The 18413-nt window shown below is 36.7% G+C and overlaps 1 protein-coding gene across 4 annotated transcripts in view; it reads right to left on the bottom strand.

The window, feature by feature from the left end:
• Nucleotides 1-18413, bottom strand: part of DYM (dymeclin) — a 439715-nt gene that overhangs the window by 158438 nt on the left and 262864 nt on the right. For 2 of the 4 annotated variants that reach the window (XM_010336841.3, XM_074383488.1), the window contains exon 14: nt 17425-17589. The exons of the other annotated variants lie outside the window; for them this stretch is intronic. In XM_010336841.3, coding sequence (XP_010335143.2) covers nt 17425-17589 — 165 coding nt within the window. The remainder of the gene's footprint in view (nt 1-17424; nt 17590-18413) is intronic. 4 annotated transcript variants of the gene reach the window in all.

The following is an 18413-nucleotide window of genomic DNA, read 5'->3' as shown; positions in this document are numbered from 1 at the left end:
AAGGTACTCTCAATCTCATGGGGAAAATGGGGAAAGTGAAGATCTGGTCTTGTCCTGCTCCTAACACCTATAACTTGCCCAATTCTGAATACCAACTCTGTGCCCATTTGCTAACATTGACAGTAAGGACAGTAAAAAAAAAAAAAAAAAAAAAAAAATAGCACACACAGAAAGCTGTCTCTTTTGGGCCAAAGACTGTACATTCAGTGAGCTAGTATAATGAACTAGGGCATTAGACATCCCATTAACATATAATATTCTTCAGAATTGTACATTAAACGAGACAATTAATTCTAGGTAACACCAATTTTTGAACACCACGGTTTAAGATAAGTACAAGGAATTAAAATTCAAAGCTGAAATAGGATATCAGAAAGATATTTTTAATGAGCTAATATATCTAAAAATAATAGAATGAGAATGAAACCCTCCCCAAATATTTTGAGTAACCAATATTAATGGGCCAGAAAATAACTATTCTATTCATATAAATATGGACCATCAGAAGAAATGTCATTTGGTTACGTAAGAGGGAAAAATTAGCTTTTCTAAATGCACAAAATCAGAAAATGTCACCTATAGAAGCTTGTTAGGAAAAATAACATAATATATATGGCTTATTTATGCTAAAAAACACAGTAAGTACTGAGAAAGTGAGTTCTATGGTTTTGGTTATGGAGAGAGATAGCAAACTTTCACATGTTATAAATCAGTAAGGTCACTTTATCCTCTGAAAAGATAACTTATTGATCCTTTTTCATTCTTGAAGTTAAAGAGCACTATTCAAATAAGGATATATGTTCCTCAATACATAAAAAGCAGTGATTTCAGTCATGTGCCAACAAACTGAAATCTAAGAATACAAATATCACGAGCTGAGCTAACTATGAAGAATCACTTTAAGAGTTCATTTGGTAACGTGCAACAAAATATATATAAAAGAGTTCATTTGGCTGTTTGGGGGTAGCATTCTCACCATGGCAGAACAAAACCTCCACTAGTCTGACTGTAGAAGGCATTTCAAATTAACAGCAAACTGACTTGCTGTCATTTAAAGAAAAAATGCATATGAGACAGGAAGTGGAAGTACTCCATCCAGGGAGCCCTGGTTCTGTCCATTTTGTTTTCTGAGGCCCGTCACAGCTAGACAATGCAGCACAGATGGAGTGTACTGTTAATATGACATTCATACAACGGAAAAGGAAAGTGGGCCTCTAAGATCTAGCTGTTCATAAGTGAAGTTTCTCTCAAGAATATGGGTACAAAAACACCTACACTTGCATGTTTATCACAGCACTATTCATAATAGCAAAGGCATGGAATCAACCTAGAACACCATCAATGGTGGAGCGGATAAAGAAAATGTGGTACACTTACACCATGAAACACTATGCTGCCATAAACAAGAACAAAATCACGTATTCTGCAGCAACATGGGTGCAGCTGGAGGCTGAATCCATTAATTCCTAGGTGAATTAACACAGAAACAGAAAACTAGATATCACATATTCTCATTTATAAGTGGGAGCCAAACACTGAGTACACATGGACATAAAGATGGGAATAACAGAAATTAGGGACTCCAAAATGGGGGACAGAGGAAGGGGACAAGGGTTGAAAAACTTCCTATCAGGTACTATGTTCGCTATACGGGTGACGGGATCAATAGAAGCCCAAGCCTCAGCATCAAGCAATACATACTTACAACAAACCTGCATATGTATCCCCTGAATCGAAAGTTTTTACAAAAGGGGTTGGGGTAGGGAAAAGAATATGGGTTCAATTGCTTCTTCTTCTCCAGGGCAAAAGACCTTTGCTTTTCTAGTTCTGGCCAAACTTCTAAATGGCATATGAGGCACCCAGGAAGCATTAGCTGCCTGCTACAGTATCATAGTGCTTGAAAGACAAGAAAACAGCAAGACAATCACAGAACAGATAGGACTGCCCACTGTGTTTTACTGATGAGTATTTAGTCCATAATGATGCTCTCTGACTTGACCATTTAAAGATAGTCAGAAAAATTAAGAGGCTATTGTACAATCAGCCAAACTGTGAAAAGTATTTCCCAAACACGCTTCTCTAACTGAACACATAGAAATTAATTTTCCTGACACTTTTTATTCACTGATATTAGACTGGTTTTTCTTTTACTTTTTAACATTTTACAGAAAAGACTGAAATATCATTGTATATCATTATATTGCTATCTTTAAAAGTGATTTTGGAGGTTTAGGACTGAAGGGTATCACACGAAACTTAATGAAACCACCCTAACCAGACACAAATTGTTAATCCCAATGGCTCTATGATGAGTCAAAATTATTTCAAGGGTAAAAAAAGGATTCTTTTTTTTTTTTTTTTTTTAGAGACGGAGTTTCACTCTTGTTACCCAGGCTGGAGTGTAATGGCGTAATCTGAGCTCACCGTAACCTCCGCCTCCTGGGTTCAGGCAATTCTCCTGCCTCAGCCTCCTGAGTAGCTGGAATTACAGGCATGCGTCACCAAGCCCAGCTAATTTTTTGTATTTTTAGTAGAGACGGGGTTTCACCATGTTGACCAGGATGGTCTCGATCTCTTGACCTCGTGATTCACCCGCTTCGGCCTCCCAAAGTGCTGGGATTACATGCTTGAGCCACCGTGCCCAGCCTAAAAAAAGGATTCTTGAGAGGCAAAGAGTAAGGTCAAAAGTGTGGCTTTGGGGGCCAGAATTCCAGATTGCAGTACTGGCTTTAATACCTTTCTAAGCAAGGCATTCCTTCATTTTGGAGACTAGGTCTCACTCTGTTACCCAGGCTGGAGTGTAGTAGTGCAATCATAGCTTACTGCAGCCTCAAACACCTGGGCTCAAGAGATCCTCCTGTCTCAGCCTCCTGAGGAGCTGGGACTATATGCATGTGCTACCATACCTGGTATACACACACACACACACACACACACACACACACACACACACACACATTTGTAGAAACAGTCTTGCCCAAGCTGGTCTTGAACTCCTGGCCATCCTTGAACTCAAGGCTATCCTTGAACTCCTTGAACTCAAGCTATCCTTCTACCTTGGTTCCCAGAGTTCTGGGATTACAAGACATGAGCATCTGGCTTCTAGCTAGTTATTTAATCACTCTGTACATCAGTTTCCTTATCCATAAAATGGGATTAATAATATAATATCTCACAGAGTTGTTTTGAGGATTTAAATAAAAATAGTTAATAACTATAAATATCATTGTCCAGACACAATGTCACTTAGCTTTTCTCCTACATTTTCTCCCAGTAGTTTAACAGTTTCAGGTCTTATGTTGAAGATGTTAATCCAATTTGATTTCATTTTGTAGGTGTTGTGAGGTAAGGGTCCAATTTCCTTTTCCACATGGGTATCCAATTTTCCAACACCATTCATTGAAGAGATTGTCCTTTCCTGTGGTATATACTTGACACCTTTGTTGAAGATCAACTGACATAGTTACATGGGTTCTTTCCTGGGCTCTCCATTCTGTCCCACTGGTCAATGTGTCTATTTTTTATACCAGTACAACGCTATTTTAATTATTATCGTTTTATAGAATACAGTAGTTTGAAATCTTGTGGTGTAATGCCTCGAGCTTTGTTCTTTTTGTTTACAATTGCATCAGCTACTTGAATTTCTCTGTTGTTCTATATGAATTTTAGGATTACTTTTCTATATGTTTGAGAAACGACATTGGAATTTTTATAGAGATTGTAATGAGAAACCACTAAACTCACAGAAGTAGAGAGTAGAATGGTGGTTACCAGAGGCCAAGGGGGCGGGCGGGAAAAGATTATAGTCAAAGGGTACAAAGCCACAGTTAGGCAGGAAGAATAAGTTGATCCTTTTTTATATCAATTCCACAGCATGGTCAATATAATTGTTATATACATTTCAATATCATTAACAGTAAATCTCTAATGTTCTTATCACAAAAAATGTTAAATATCAAGGTGATGGATATGCTAAGTAGCTTAACTTAATCTTTCCACATTGTATTCAAAACTCTTAACACCACTTTGCACCCCATAAGTATATACAACTATAATTTGTCAATTTATAATAAAAATAAAATTTAAAAAATTAAAATAGTTAATAACTGGAACAGTGGCTATTACAGAGTAAGAGTTCAATAAATATTAGCTATTATCACAACTACTGGACAGAAAAAAAATTTGTATGCATGCTTTCTCTAATATGTAGCCTTTAAAAAAATCTATACATCTAAAGTTCATTTAAAAATAAATTTTTAATGAACTGCCTCTTACAGACAGCTAGTTTGTAGAACTGTTGTGCAAAACAAGTGCCCTCCTGGAACACGTGTGATGCCAGTTTAAGATCAATACAAGAATAGTCATGGAAAAATGCCAAAGTCACTCTTCGATTCCCATTTTAGCTCAAATCTGTAAGAAACATTTTAAAACATAAGAGAATAGAACTGAAATTTTAAAGTCTCAGAACAAAATTTTTAAAAATAGAAGAAGCTATCTACTGAGAATAATTCACTAAGCACATGTGTAGTGAGATACATTTATCTCACTTTTTAATGCTGTGACATTCAATAAGATGAAACTGATCAGAAAAGGGACTCCAGAGAGTCTTGGATTCTACTTTCGGCTTGTTGTGTGAACATTGCCAAACCATTTAACTTCTCTGTGTTCTCCTCTCCTTCCTCATCTTTTATAACATAGAAATAAATCATTCTGTTGTCAATATAACTTAGAGAGATCATATTGGAACAAATGCCATTTCCATTCTGTAGCCAAATTGAAAAGGATTTACCTTCCTCATCACCAACATGATGATTTAGTTACTCAGTGCCAGTAGGTGAAACATTAACTTCTGATTTACATCACTGTCTATTTAAATTCTGGAAGTCAAATAAATGTAAGGGCTGGCATCATGACGTGCCAGGGCATGGAGTGGGTGGAATCACTTTTCTCCATATACAGAAACCCTGTATGTTTAAGTCTGTTAGACATTTAGTAACAAAGCATATTTCTATAATAAGCAGTTGTGCAAGTCTGCATGTCTGAATATGTACATGAAATTCCCTGCAAATGGCAGCCCGGGGGAAGAGCATCCAACTTGAGGAATTTTGTATCCACTCCAAATCCTCCATACACATAGTTTAAACTGCATGAGAAATTTAAATTTGTTATTTAGCATGTTCATATTCAGGAATTCTGGTCACACCTACACACCTACACCTACACACTCCACATCAACTGAGACTTGAGTGCCTCCTTCACCAGTGCCATCTACACCTAGGAGCATGTGGTGGGAAGAAAGGATCTACTACTATTTTGTGGGTCAAATATGAACTTCATATTGTCCTTTCCTAAGGTCCTAGTCTTACGTTGTTTCCATATGCCAAAGTTCTCATGATCTCTTTCTTACAGATTAAACATCCAGTTAGTTAATAAGTGTTTTTGTTATATTTTTAGTTACTGATTTCATTTCTTCCATTTTTGAATGATACTACAATTTGGTGACATTTTAGGGTAGATCACCATGGCAGGTTAGTAATCTAAAATTTATTCTGGGTGGGGTTTTAATGTTACTGTTAGTCTTCAATGAATATTTACAATATTCTTATAAGTAACACTACAAAAGTATTTTTAAAATATTTCTAGGTATAGTACAAATTTATTTGCTTTTCTGCTAAGTCATTTTGAGTTAAAAAGTTAAATGGTATTTTTAATATACACAAATACACATTTTCTTATGTTTTACCTATATTCCTCAAACTTCACTCTGTTACTACTATTGCAGTCATTAGCCTCCATAATTTACTTTTGCCAAAGGAAACTTTCTCGGGGAGTGAGGGGTGATAGTAAGGCTTACCAGGACTACTCTGTTTTCAAATTATTTTCCAATTTTGTGTTTGAATTTCAAGAGGCAAAATTTAATGTAAAATAATTTTGCTTTCCCTTCTGTGTTCCTCTGCTTACCTGGAGCTAGCAGAGTAAATGTTATTTTATGATTTTTTTTCATGCTTTTGATTTAATTAATGGTCATATATGTATCTATTTTCCCAACACTTTATTCTTATGTAACAAGATGTAACTGTTAGCTCAGTTCACGAAAGTTTTGTGTTACTTTAAATTTTTTTCCTTTTTAGTTGACACATTATAACTGTACTATTTATGTGATACAGTGATACTTATTTTTTTACTATTTTTTCAAGCATATCTTTGAGCAATTCATTACTGACAGAGTGATACTTCTATATGTGCATACAATGTGTAATGATCAAATCAGGGTAGTTAGGGTAGCCATCACCTCAAATATTTATCATTTATTTGTGTTGTGAGCATTCAAAATCCTCTCTTCTAGCTTTTTGAGAACATACAATAAATTACAGTTAACCATATTTCATGCTTCAGTACTACAGAACACCAGAACTCATTCTTTCTAGCTAGCTATACTTTTGTATTCATTAACCAGCCTCTCCCTATTCTTGCCTTCTAGCTGAAGAATTCATACAGCGTCTAAGCTACTGCATCTACCCAGAATTGAAGTCAAAGAACCCTACCCAACCAACACTACAGATACATCTACAGTAAAAGTTTTGTGCTTTTAGGAGGCATCTTTCAAAGCATGTTGATATTGCCTTGATGGTCATGGTTATCAGATAATTTCAGTAAGTGGAAAATTATTTTACTGGGAGGAAAAGCAATGCAATTCCACATATTTAAGAAGACTTAAGGAGCCTCCCTTCATCAGGTAGTTTTACTGTACATCTGTAGAAACCATAACTAGAGAACTACAACCAAATACTTCATTATCTAATTATGCTCTCTTGAATGCTACTTTTTTTTTTTTTTTTTTTTTTGAGATGGAGTCTCGCTCTGTTTCCCAAGCTGGAGTGCAGTGATTTTTGGCTCACTGAAACTTCCACCTCCTGGGTTCAAGTGATTCTCCTGCCTCAGCCTCCTGAGTAGCTGGGATCACAGGTACATGCCACCATGGCCAGCTAATTTTTTGTAGATACAGTAGAGATGGGGTTTCACCATGTTGCCCAGGCTGGTCTCGATCTCCTAACCTCAGGTGATATGCTTGCCTTGGCCTCCCAAAGTGCTGGGATTCCAGGTGTGAGCCACTGTACCTGGCCTCGAATGCTACTTTTAAGACATAGTAACTTTATAACAGGATCACATTTCACTGCTTCTCTAAATCTCTACAGAAGTGGTCATTAGTAGACTGGGCAATTTTGCAAAAGGTTACATTCATTTCAGCAAAGCAAAATTACTCATTCTCAACAAATATGAAGCACCTATTGTATACCCAAGTTTTACACCAAGTGCTAGAATCAGTGGTTTTACACACACACACACACACACACACACACACACACACACACTCTTTCTGCCCTTATGGAACAGTCTACTCTTAGAGCGAGAGTGACAGCAAGAGTGAGAGAGTGCACGAAGTGGCGTGTGACAGGAACTACAATATTAACATAACGTGATGGATAAAGGAAAACCTGTCTGAGGAAGTGACAAATATAAGAAAACAAAGAGAAGGGAAAAGACAGGAACGAACATGCAAAAAGTCCTCAGATAGAAAAGGGGTAAGCAACTCCTAGAAAAGAAAACACAACTGGTGTGGCTAGAGAAGGTAGCATCCTAAGGGCAGAAAAAAGCCACTGAAGCGTGAAGCAAGGAAGAGACATGTGACTTAGAATCTATGAAGATGCTTGATAGATCAGGAATTAGGGGTGAGGGTAGGGTGACAGAACTTGAGGAAAAGGACCAGGTGGGAGTACAAGTGTGTGATAAAGACAGTCTGAGCTAGGGTGACTGGAAGTGGTAACAGAGATAAAAAGTACAGATTTGATTTATCCTTTGGATATAGAACTGAAATGGATATAGTAAGAGTGGAAACATGGGGTGAGGAGGAAATGCCGATAACACTTAGGTGGTAGGCAGAAGCAACTTGACGGATACAGGCACCATTCACAGAGATGAAAAGGTTTATGGAGAAGGCTTAAGAGTTCCCTTGGGAGATGGGACATGTGAGGTATGAGTGTTGACATTAACAAGAAGGCAGCTTGTCAGGACAGGACAAGGGCTCAGAGTTTCAGTTGGATTATCAATTTGAAACATATTGGCACATGGATGTCATGTAAAGTCATAGAAATTGATGAAAATGCTTAAGGTAAGAGTTTAAGTACAGAAAAGGGCTTTTGAAACAAGCTTTTTAAAGAGCTCTCATGTTTAAAACCAAAATGCATAAAAAGGAAAGGCAAAAGGGAGGGAAGAAAGCCAGAAGTACGTTGTCACAGAAGCCAAGAGGAGAGGGGCTGCACTGCCTAGCTCATCTCTGAGGTCAAGTAAAGTAGGTGGTGGCAAGGTTTCTCAAACTGTGCCTTCCTCTCTCCCCTAGAATGCATGTAAACAATTCATTCCCATGGTTCTTGAAAAAAAGAAAGAAGACCCCAAACCACAAAGATACTAAGTTAGAAGAATAATTTTTAAAAATTTATCTATTATATTTTCTTACCAACTTTTCTGATCTGAATTTACTTGTCTTATTTTGACTTATACTGCACTGAGTACTAATGCTGTAAATCTCTAAGACTGAATACCACATAATAGAAAATGGAATAGGCTTGATGACAGGATCAAGTAGTGAATATGTAATTCAAAAGGAAACCATAATGGTTTAAGTGGGATAATACATTTCATTTCATGCCACAGAAGTGGCACAGAAATCAATAAAGCACACAGCCACAACAGAATTATTAAGACAGTATCATATACATGAAAAATTATTACTACAGCTTCAAGTATTTATTCATTACAGATTTAGTGAGTAGCATACTGTATGACAAAACCATTCCGGCAATTTAAAAAAATTATTTTGAGGAAATTCATTAGAACTTTGTCTTAGATTTAGACTGAAGATGCAATCCTTTGAAAGCAATAAAATGGCACCAGATGTGGTTAAAAAGAAAAAAAAAAACAGTATAAAAGACTGACAAATGGGTAAAAATATTCCTAAATTTGAAACTGCTACAATTTAGATACAGAAATGATTTCATGTTACACTTACTTAGAATTATAAATTCATAAAAGTTCTAAAATAAACTATGGGAGGCATTCTCTGTGATCACATAGAGGAACTCCTATCTAATCCTGTAACCCACTGCAGTTATTTGCCTATTGATAAAATGGCATTACATTATATTAGTAGAGGGAAAAAAGAAAAGAAAATCCAAAGACATACTTGGGGTGGTTAGGAGGAAGTCAAAGAAAAAAGGAAATACTTATTTAAATTTGTATAATTTTTTTAATTTGTAAAAGATACATTTTAAGTTATTTTAAAAAGAAACGTCAAGTACATTTTACCACTGTTCACAACTATTTTTAGATATTATCTAGTTTTTGGACAAACATAATTTTCATATAGTTGTTTTAATAGCAGTATATAATTTTATATTCTTTTTCATTTAACATTATGTCAAATGTTTTCCATATTGCTATTTATTTTTCTTTGTAATATTTTTAATGGCTGTATGATAGTCAATTGAGTTGACAGGATATAGTTTATTTAACCATTCTTTTATTTTGTTCCTAAATATAATTCTTTCCTTAGGTTAAGTTCTTCCCTTAGGATAAATTCTAATATAGTAACATTTTAATGACTTTTTGTAAATATTTCTAATGTATTTCTTTATAGAATCCACTATTTTCATTACTACTAAAATTTAATTGACAAAAATTATATATATTTATGATGTACAACATGATGTTTTGATATAGGTATACATTATGGAAATAATTAAATCAAGAAAATTAACTTACTGCTTCACATACTTTTTTGTGGAATGAATACTTAAAAATCTACTGTCTTAGCAATTTTCATGTATATCATACATTGTTATTAACAATAATCACCAGGTTGTGAAATAGATCTCTTGAATCACTGTTCTTTGTACTGCATTGTAAGACTGGAAAATAATCCAGAATCAAGTATTATGCCATATCTTTAGCATAACAAATTTTTAAATGGTTGTTTGGACAGTTCAAAAAAATCTTCACTCTTAAAAAATATCAATCTTTTACCAACTGATTACACAAAGCTTTTAATACTAAGTACTGGTAACAAGAATATCCCTAGTACACTCCTCTTATAGTATAAAATATAATCCACACAAATGATACATACTAAATATCTGCCATGTTGATAGGAACTAACTACACGCACAGAAGTAATAACACAGTTCCTACTTATATTTCATACTATACCATTTCGATGTTGAATTATGTTCTCTCAATATCATACTTCAATTCATTTTTTTTTTTTTTTCAAAATTCACCTCCATTAAGTCCTTCTTCTTTTATCTCTACGGCCACAATCAGGCAGCCTATGTGTTGTTCTATTACCTAAATTCAGATTCTTTCCCCTCAGATTCATTTAAATGCACAACAGTCATCAGAAGCAGCATGTTTTGACCATATCACAGTCATGCTCGAAAGCACTAAGCGAAACTCAACTGACTACTGAAATCATACACAAACAAAAAAAGCCAAAAACAAAACATATGAAATGGCCTGGCATAGCATACAAGGCCCTCAGGAGTCTGGCCCTAGACGATATAACTCATTGCAATACTGATTAATAACACAGATAAATCTGCTTTTGGTAAACATCTATTTACTGCTCCCGAATATGTCATGTGCTCTCCCGTAAGCGAACTTCTGCACTTGAGTTTTCCATGCCTACTTGGCTAATAGAACATTATGTATTCATAGTTCCTGATCAAATAATCCTGTTTCACACCACTTCAGATTCTCCTGTCAGATCACTTTTTATATGTTACTAATTTTATATTTAATAATGATTTTTTTTCCCAATGATATTATCTTTTCGTCTCCTCTTGCTCTTCGGCACAGGACTAATCACACCGTAATCATTTGTTGATTACTCAGAACAGGAACTTTCAATGGTATGGCAGAGATTGTTAGTTGTTCCCATAACCATCTTCCCTTCTTACCCAGTAACAGAACATTTAGCAGGCCACAGGCCACTTAGTGAAAAACTTTATCTCTGGCTAAGCATGTTGGGTAGTCCTATGACAAACTTTTGGCCAAAGGGATGTGTGATATCCTTAAAATGGAAATGTACATCCAACCCTAGGGCCTTCCACCCTTCTGCTATCTGAAATGCAGAGCTTGTGGTGAGCCATTTGGTCAGAGCAACACAGAAAGGTGATGAAACACGAGAGAGAACTCTGGGCCTTGAAAATTCTATGGGGCAGAGCTGCCATGTCAGCTCATACGTTTACTTGAGAAGTAAACTTCCATTTACCTCTTTAAGCCACTATTATTTGGGCAGGGTAGTCTCTCTTCTACCCAGCAGCTGTATCTAAAATTCTACTTAAATCAGGTCCCTGTAAACATAAATCAGGTCCATGTAAAATTTAGAGGCAAAAACTCCTATTTCTGTGTTTTTGAAGAGAGGGCCCATAATTTTTAATAGATTCTAGAAGAGTTCTATGAGCCCCAAAAGGTCAGGAACAACCGATCTTGGAAAAGTATTAACTAGTCAAGGACTTCAGTGTTAACATGCTTTACTTTATAAGAAGAGAACATACTGTTTTAAACTCAATGTGTGTCAGAAAATAATTTCTAAACATTACTGATGCTCCTCAGCTTTCTCGAAACAGCAACAATCTGAAGAGCCGAGTTAATAGTAACTCAAAATAAATTGTGCCACTGCAACAGAATTAACTCGACACTAAACTTAGCCCTTCATTCTTCCTTGCCTCAGGCCCAATTAAAACAATAGTAGCAGCTATATTTTTGACATCAGCAAAGTATGTGAAGTAAAAATAAAGACAAATAGGTACTTTCTTACTCTACAGATTTCTCACCAAACTTATTCCCCACTCCACCCTGAAACTGAAGAAAGTAGAACTTAAAATTGGATGTGGAACTCTAGGCAGTGTTGGTCTATTACCTAAATTCAGATTCTTTCCTCTCAGATCCACTTACATGCATGACAGCCATCAGGAGCAGCACGCTTTGACCATATCACAACCATGCTCAAAAGCACTAAGTAAACCTCAGCCGGCTACTGAAATCCACACAAACCAAGAAAGCCTAGCAATGAACTAAAATTCTCAAGTGCTTACTCAAAATTCTAAATTTGATTTCTAGAGAAGTCAAATCCAAGGTTGGTAACTTGTGAGTTAATTTCAATGCTTCTGGGGGTAAAATGAGGAGCTACCAGGTCTGATAGGCTATGGCTTCATGAAATGTGACTTAGAGACAAGATGAACTCAATATATTACACACACGCACACACACACACTCTCTCTTATTTATTTATTTATTGTTTTTTTGTTTGTTTGTTTTTGAGATGGAGTCTCACTCTGTTGCCTAGGCTGTAGTGGCGTGATCTTGGCTCACTGCAACCTCTGCCTCCCGGTTCAAGCGATTCTCCTGCCCCAGCCTCCCAAGTAGCTGGGACTATAGGCTTGTGCCACCACGCCCAGCTAATTTTTTATTTTTAGTAGAGCCACTTTGGCCAGGCTGGTCTTGAAATCCTAACTTCAGGTGATCTACCCACCTCAGCCTCCCAAAGTCCTGGAATTACAGGCGTGGGTCACCAAGGCCAGCCTCAATACATTATATTTCAATAAGAACAAATGTAAAGTCCTGCAATTACATTCAAATAATTAAATACAGAAATCTAGAGAAATGTACTTTCGTGTGAAAAAGATCTGGTAATTCTATGTGAGCCAAGGCATTCTTGCTTTAAAAAAATCACTCCAGTCTTAGGACAAATTAACAGTGTAATTTATTACAGATCGCCATAGTGGATGAGAAAAAAATACATGTAATTTATAATTATAATTTTGTGATTCAATTTTTAAATTATAAAATATACTGAAATATTATATCCAATTCCGGCTATCATCAAATTTTTATGGTTTTATTTTATGGTTTAAATGGCCAAGTTATTTAATCTAAAGAGAACAAAAATTAAGGGGAGTCAATGACAGGTGTTTTCAAAAACCTGAGAGGACCTCATAAAAACGGCACAGTTTATACATTTGCATGTTTCTCTAAAGCACAGAGCTATAGCCAATATATAAAAATTATTGGTAGACAGACTTAACATACACCAGTCTTTCCAATAATGAAACAGCAAGCGCTTTACTGCCTTCTGAGGTCAGCAGCACACAGAAGTGCTCTCTTTCGGGGATGCTGTGAAAAGAATTCTTACATTTGGAAGACGTTTGCAATGGAATGAGACTTCTATCGATAGCAGTAAGTCATGCTAGACTAAGGTAAAGTTTTTGTGTGTTTTTTTTTTTTTTTTTTTTTGATACAGAGTCTGATACAGGCTGGAGTGTAGTGTCATGATCTGACCTTACTGCAACCTCTGCCTCCTGGGTTCAAGCGATTCTCCTGCCTCAGCTTCCCAAGTAGTTCAGACTACAGGCGTGTACCACCACGACCAAATAATTTTTTGTAGTTTTAGTAGAGACAGGGTTTCACCATGTCAGCGAGGATGGTCTTGATCTCCTGATCTCATGATCCGCCCACCTCAGCCTCCCAAAGTACTGAGATTACAGGCATGAGCCACCGCGCCCAGCCGGTAAGTTTCTTTTTTGAGGAATAAGCTTGTAGTTCTAAGAACTGACTTACATTTTAAAATTCTGCATAACCAAAAGCTAACTGATTTTGTTGAGTCTGTGATTGCTCCACTCAGATATTTGGCTTGATTTTTCTCTCTATATCATGTAGTTCTGTTGAAGAAAATCTCTCACCTGCAGGGACTAGACTCCACTTGGTCATGTGTCACTGTGTATGCAAAATGTTAGTCACCTACAAAGGAACACTACAAGAGAAGATGACCAGATACTCCTTTTATGTGAGTCTATTCAGGTCTGTCCTGGATAGAAAAGTGTTCTCTGTCCTGTCCCAGATTGCAGGTGGTGAGGCAAGGAGTGAAAGCTGGTTGGGGGTTTGGGGAGGAAGCCTTAACTCCAGAGCCCATGTCCCTAACCATGTGTGCTGCTGACCTCAGAAGGCAGTAAAGCTCTTGCTGTTTCATTTTTAGAAAGATTGGCGTATGTTAAGTCTGCCTACCAATAATTTTTATATATTGGCTGTAGCTCTGCGCTTTAGAGAAACACACAAATGTGCAAACTGTGCCGTTTACGAGGTCCCCTCGGGTTTCTGAAAACACCTGTCATTGACTCCCCTTAATTTTTTTTCTCTTTAGCTTAAATACTTAGGCCACTTAAACCATTCCTGATAGCAGATGATTTTTAGATTATGCAGTCATTTTTATTATCTTCTTGGGTGATCTGTATTTGATAGTACCCATCATAAAATTTGATATCTAGAATTGGATGTAATATTTCAGTTTATAATTTAATAACATGAATTATAAAATTACAGTTATAAATTATATGTATTTTCTTCTCATCCACTATGGCAATCTATAATAAATTATACTGTTAATTTGTCCTAAGACTGGAGTGATTTTTTAAAACAGGCATGCCTTGGCTCACACAGAATTACCAGATCTTTTTCACACAAAAACACATTTCTCTAGATTTGTACATTTAATTACAATACATTATTATGTATTAACACTATATTTCATCTCTGTTGTTCAGAAAAAAATGGGCAGGGCCTGAGGAGGGCTTGATATTGAAAAAATACCAGCTTCATACTGTAAACCCTAGCTGAGAGTACTGAAGAATCCAAGTCGGTAAGGTATGAGGGGGGTTCCAGGAAGGGTACTGAAAGAGGAAACAGAAAATGCAGAAGGAATTCTACACTGAGTCAGAAACTGAGTGTCGGCTGAACTCTACCAGGCATCAGGGGAAGAGGGCTCAGGAATCGGACACCACATGGTGTCTTCAGCTTTCTCCTCTCATTTTTAAACTTTTGTTCCGCCCTACTTTGTCTTCCTTCTTTTCCTTTTGTTTCCTTTTATTTTCCCAGCTGACTGTGTACGTCTCTCTCCTGTCTGTCTTGCTGGGTGAGGAGTGTGACTCCAGGAGAAAAAAAGACAGTGGCCTCTGTCACACTTGACGAATGCTAAAACCTGCTACCAGCAGTATTAATGAGGGTTAACAATGTGCCAGGCATGACATGCTATATGATGCGTAACAATGAACAAGATACAGTGTTTACCCCCAGAAGTCTTACAGTTTCCACAAAATCATAGGATAGATATGACAGGATAGGATACAAAGAAAAACACATGGAACAGATACGTGAAAGACAAAGAACACAGAGGAGAAGCATAGTGTGATGATGAATTTTATGTGTAAACCTGGCTGAACTACGTTGCCCAGTTGTTTGGTCAAACACTAGTCTAGATGTTGCTGTGAAGGTATTTGCAGACGTGATTAACACTTATGATCAGCTGACTTTAAGGAAAGCAGAGTACCCTTTTGTAACATGAGTGGGACTCAGCCAATTAGATGAAAGTCTTATAAAGACTAAGATTTCCTGAGGAAGAAGGATTCTGTCTGAAGACCACAACCTAACAATCCTGCCTGAGTTACTTGCCTGATGGCCTGCCCTGTGAATTTGGTATTTAAGATTGCAACATTAAGGCACACCTGAATTTCCAGGCTGCCAACCTGTCCTACAGATTTCACACTTGAAAGCTCCTATGCCAAAGCCAATTCCCAGAATAGCTCTGTCCCTGTCTCTCTCTCTCTCTCCACTTACATATAAAATCTCCTATTGGTTTTGTGGAGAGCCCTGATGATACACTAGTAAATAAGAGTAAGGTCGGCTGGGCGCAGTGGCTCACGCCTGTAATGTCAGCATTTTGGGAGGCTGAGGAGGGCAGATCACTTGAGGCCAGGAGTTCAAGACTAGCCTGGGCAACATGGTGAAACCCTGTCTCAACTAAAAATATAAAAATTAGCTAGGTGTGGTGGTGCAAGCCTATAATCCCAGTTACTCATGAGGTTGAGGTGGGAGAATTGCTTGAACCCAGTAAGCAGAGGTTGCAGTGAGCTGAGACTAAGTCACTGCACCCTAGACTGAATGACAGAGCAAGACTCCATCTCAAAAAAAAAGAAAAAGAAAAAGAGTAAGGTCAATTATGCTGCCCATCTGAGAAGTTCAATGATCAGCAGCACCTCTCCTCATTCCTTGAAACCAGACACACTCTGTCTCCAGTTCCTAAGAATATCATGCAACTTACCTGATATTCCCTCACTTTACATAAGCCAGTGGAAAGTCACTGGCCTTAGTTTGCTAAATTTGATAAATTCTTCTAACATTACATACTTAAAAGTTAATTCTATTATTTTCACCTGCTTTTCTATACCTGACTTTTTAATTTCTCTAAAATATCTACATTAACTTGATAAGAGGCTGATCAACATCATCATGAGTCTGTAGATCTTTCTGCTACCAAGAAAAGTCTCGGTCAACTTACACACCATACTGCTTTCCTTTCCTAGCAATCAAGTGTTTTTACTTAGATATTATGTATAGTCTGAAATTGTATATGTTTCGTCATCTGAAAAAGTCTATTTTAAATTCTAAATGTTTGCTAATTTCTGGTTAAGGCTGCCATGGAGTTTTTTCCTTCTTCATCTAAATCATCTGGCAGTGAATATATTGCCTTAAGTCATCATATCTAGCTAAGAGTATAATGCTGGTTTAAGTCATCTCTTACTTAGAAAAAAATGTGTGTTAAAAATGTCAACTGCAAAGCATAAAGCAGTAATGTCATACTGCCCTTCTATTTTGGTGCATGAAACACACGAAACAGCAGGTGTTGATTTTCTCTGATATTTGAGATTGATAGCTTGTCTCTTTCTTACTCCACCCACCATCATTATGTTTAATCTACATTCATCCGAGACACATTGCAACTTGCTGATTTTATAGCTATTCTGTATGTAAATAAAATGAGTAAAAAAATTACAAAATCCCAATAGTATAATTTCTGCCTTCCTATAAAATCAACCTGCTCATCTGAATGCACCTCTATCAGAACATGGGTGAAACCCTACAGCTAGCTCTCAGGTATGCCTGTATGAAGGTGAACTCGAAAGTCATTGAAACTGTAGAGTATATTTCATATGCAAATCAGACAGAGCACTCCAACTACTATAAATTAAATCAAAAGATTCCCAAATGGAATGAGGTATAGAATAGTTCTGGCAAGTTTGTATTAACAACTCTGTAGTTGAAAGCTTTCCACTCTCCCATGAAACACAATACAAATTACTTAGGAAGACATTTGTAAGGAAATAAAACCCAGCTATTATTTAAAAACATCATTTAGTATCATTTCAAATATAAATGTTCTCTTTAATCATTTAATTGACACGTGCCCCATTAAAACATGCAATTATTTGTCATATACAACATGCAGCATGCAGTAAATGGACAGCAGAGGTTAATAACCTGGAAGCATAGGATCTGAGAATGTGAGAGCAAGTTAAAGACAAGAGTTCCTCTCCATTGTCACTGAGGGTCGAGAAGCAATGCTGAAGCGTAGAACAGTGAGAGTGGGGGAAATACAGTTTGTCCAACACATAAACATATCTCCGCAAGTGGCGGCAGGTATAACTGAAAGACAAAGGTAAAAGGAGAGAAACAGAGAGAGGAGTTTTCCTTTGAAAAAATAAAACATTATGTCCTCAAAGCTTTCTGTGTATCTTCACTAGATGGTGCCCAAGGAAAAAAAACTGTTAAAGAGAATAAAAAGATAGAAAAGAAAATGAACAATCAGAATAAAAAATGGGCAAAAGATCTAAACAGACAGTTCATCAAAGAAGATATACAGATGGCAAATAAGCATATGAGGAGACACTTAACATTATACATCACTAGGAAATGCAAACTCAAACAATGAGACACCACTACAGACTATTTGAATGGCCCACATCCAGAACATGGATTATACCAAACGCAGGAGAGCAACAGGAACTCTCATTCACTGCTAGTGGAAATGCAAAATGGTAGAGCTACCTTGGAAGGCAGTTCAGCAGTTTCTTATAAAACTAAATATACTCTTGCCATACAATCCTACAATTGTGCTCCTTAGAATTTATCCAAAAGAGTTGAAAACTTACATTTACACAAAAATCTGCACATAGGTATTTATGGCACCTTTATTCATAATTCCCCAAACTTGGAAGCATCCAAGGTGTCCTTTAGTAGATGAATGAATAAATAAACAAACTGTGGTACATCCAGACGATGGATTATTATTTAGGGCTAAAACAATGAGCTATCAAGTCATGAAAAGACATGGATGAACCTACATGCATATTACTAAGTGAAAGCCACCAATGTGCAAAAGGCTACATACTGTGTGATTCCAGTTACATGATATTCTGGAAAAGGAAAAATTATGGAGACAGTAAAAAGGTTAGGGGTTGCCAGGAGTT

The sequence above is a fragment of the Saimiri boliviensis genome, chromosome 13 (assembly GCF_048565385.1).
Source record: "Saimiri boliviensis isolate mSaiBol1 chromosome 13, mSaiBol1.pri, whole genome shotgun sequence".
Lineage (NCBI taxonomy): Eukaryota > Metazoa > Chordata > Mammalia > Primates > Cebidae > Saimiri > Saimiri boliviensis.
This window is presented reverse-complemented; position numbering and strand designations above follow the sequence as displayed.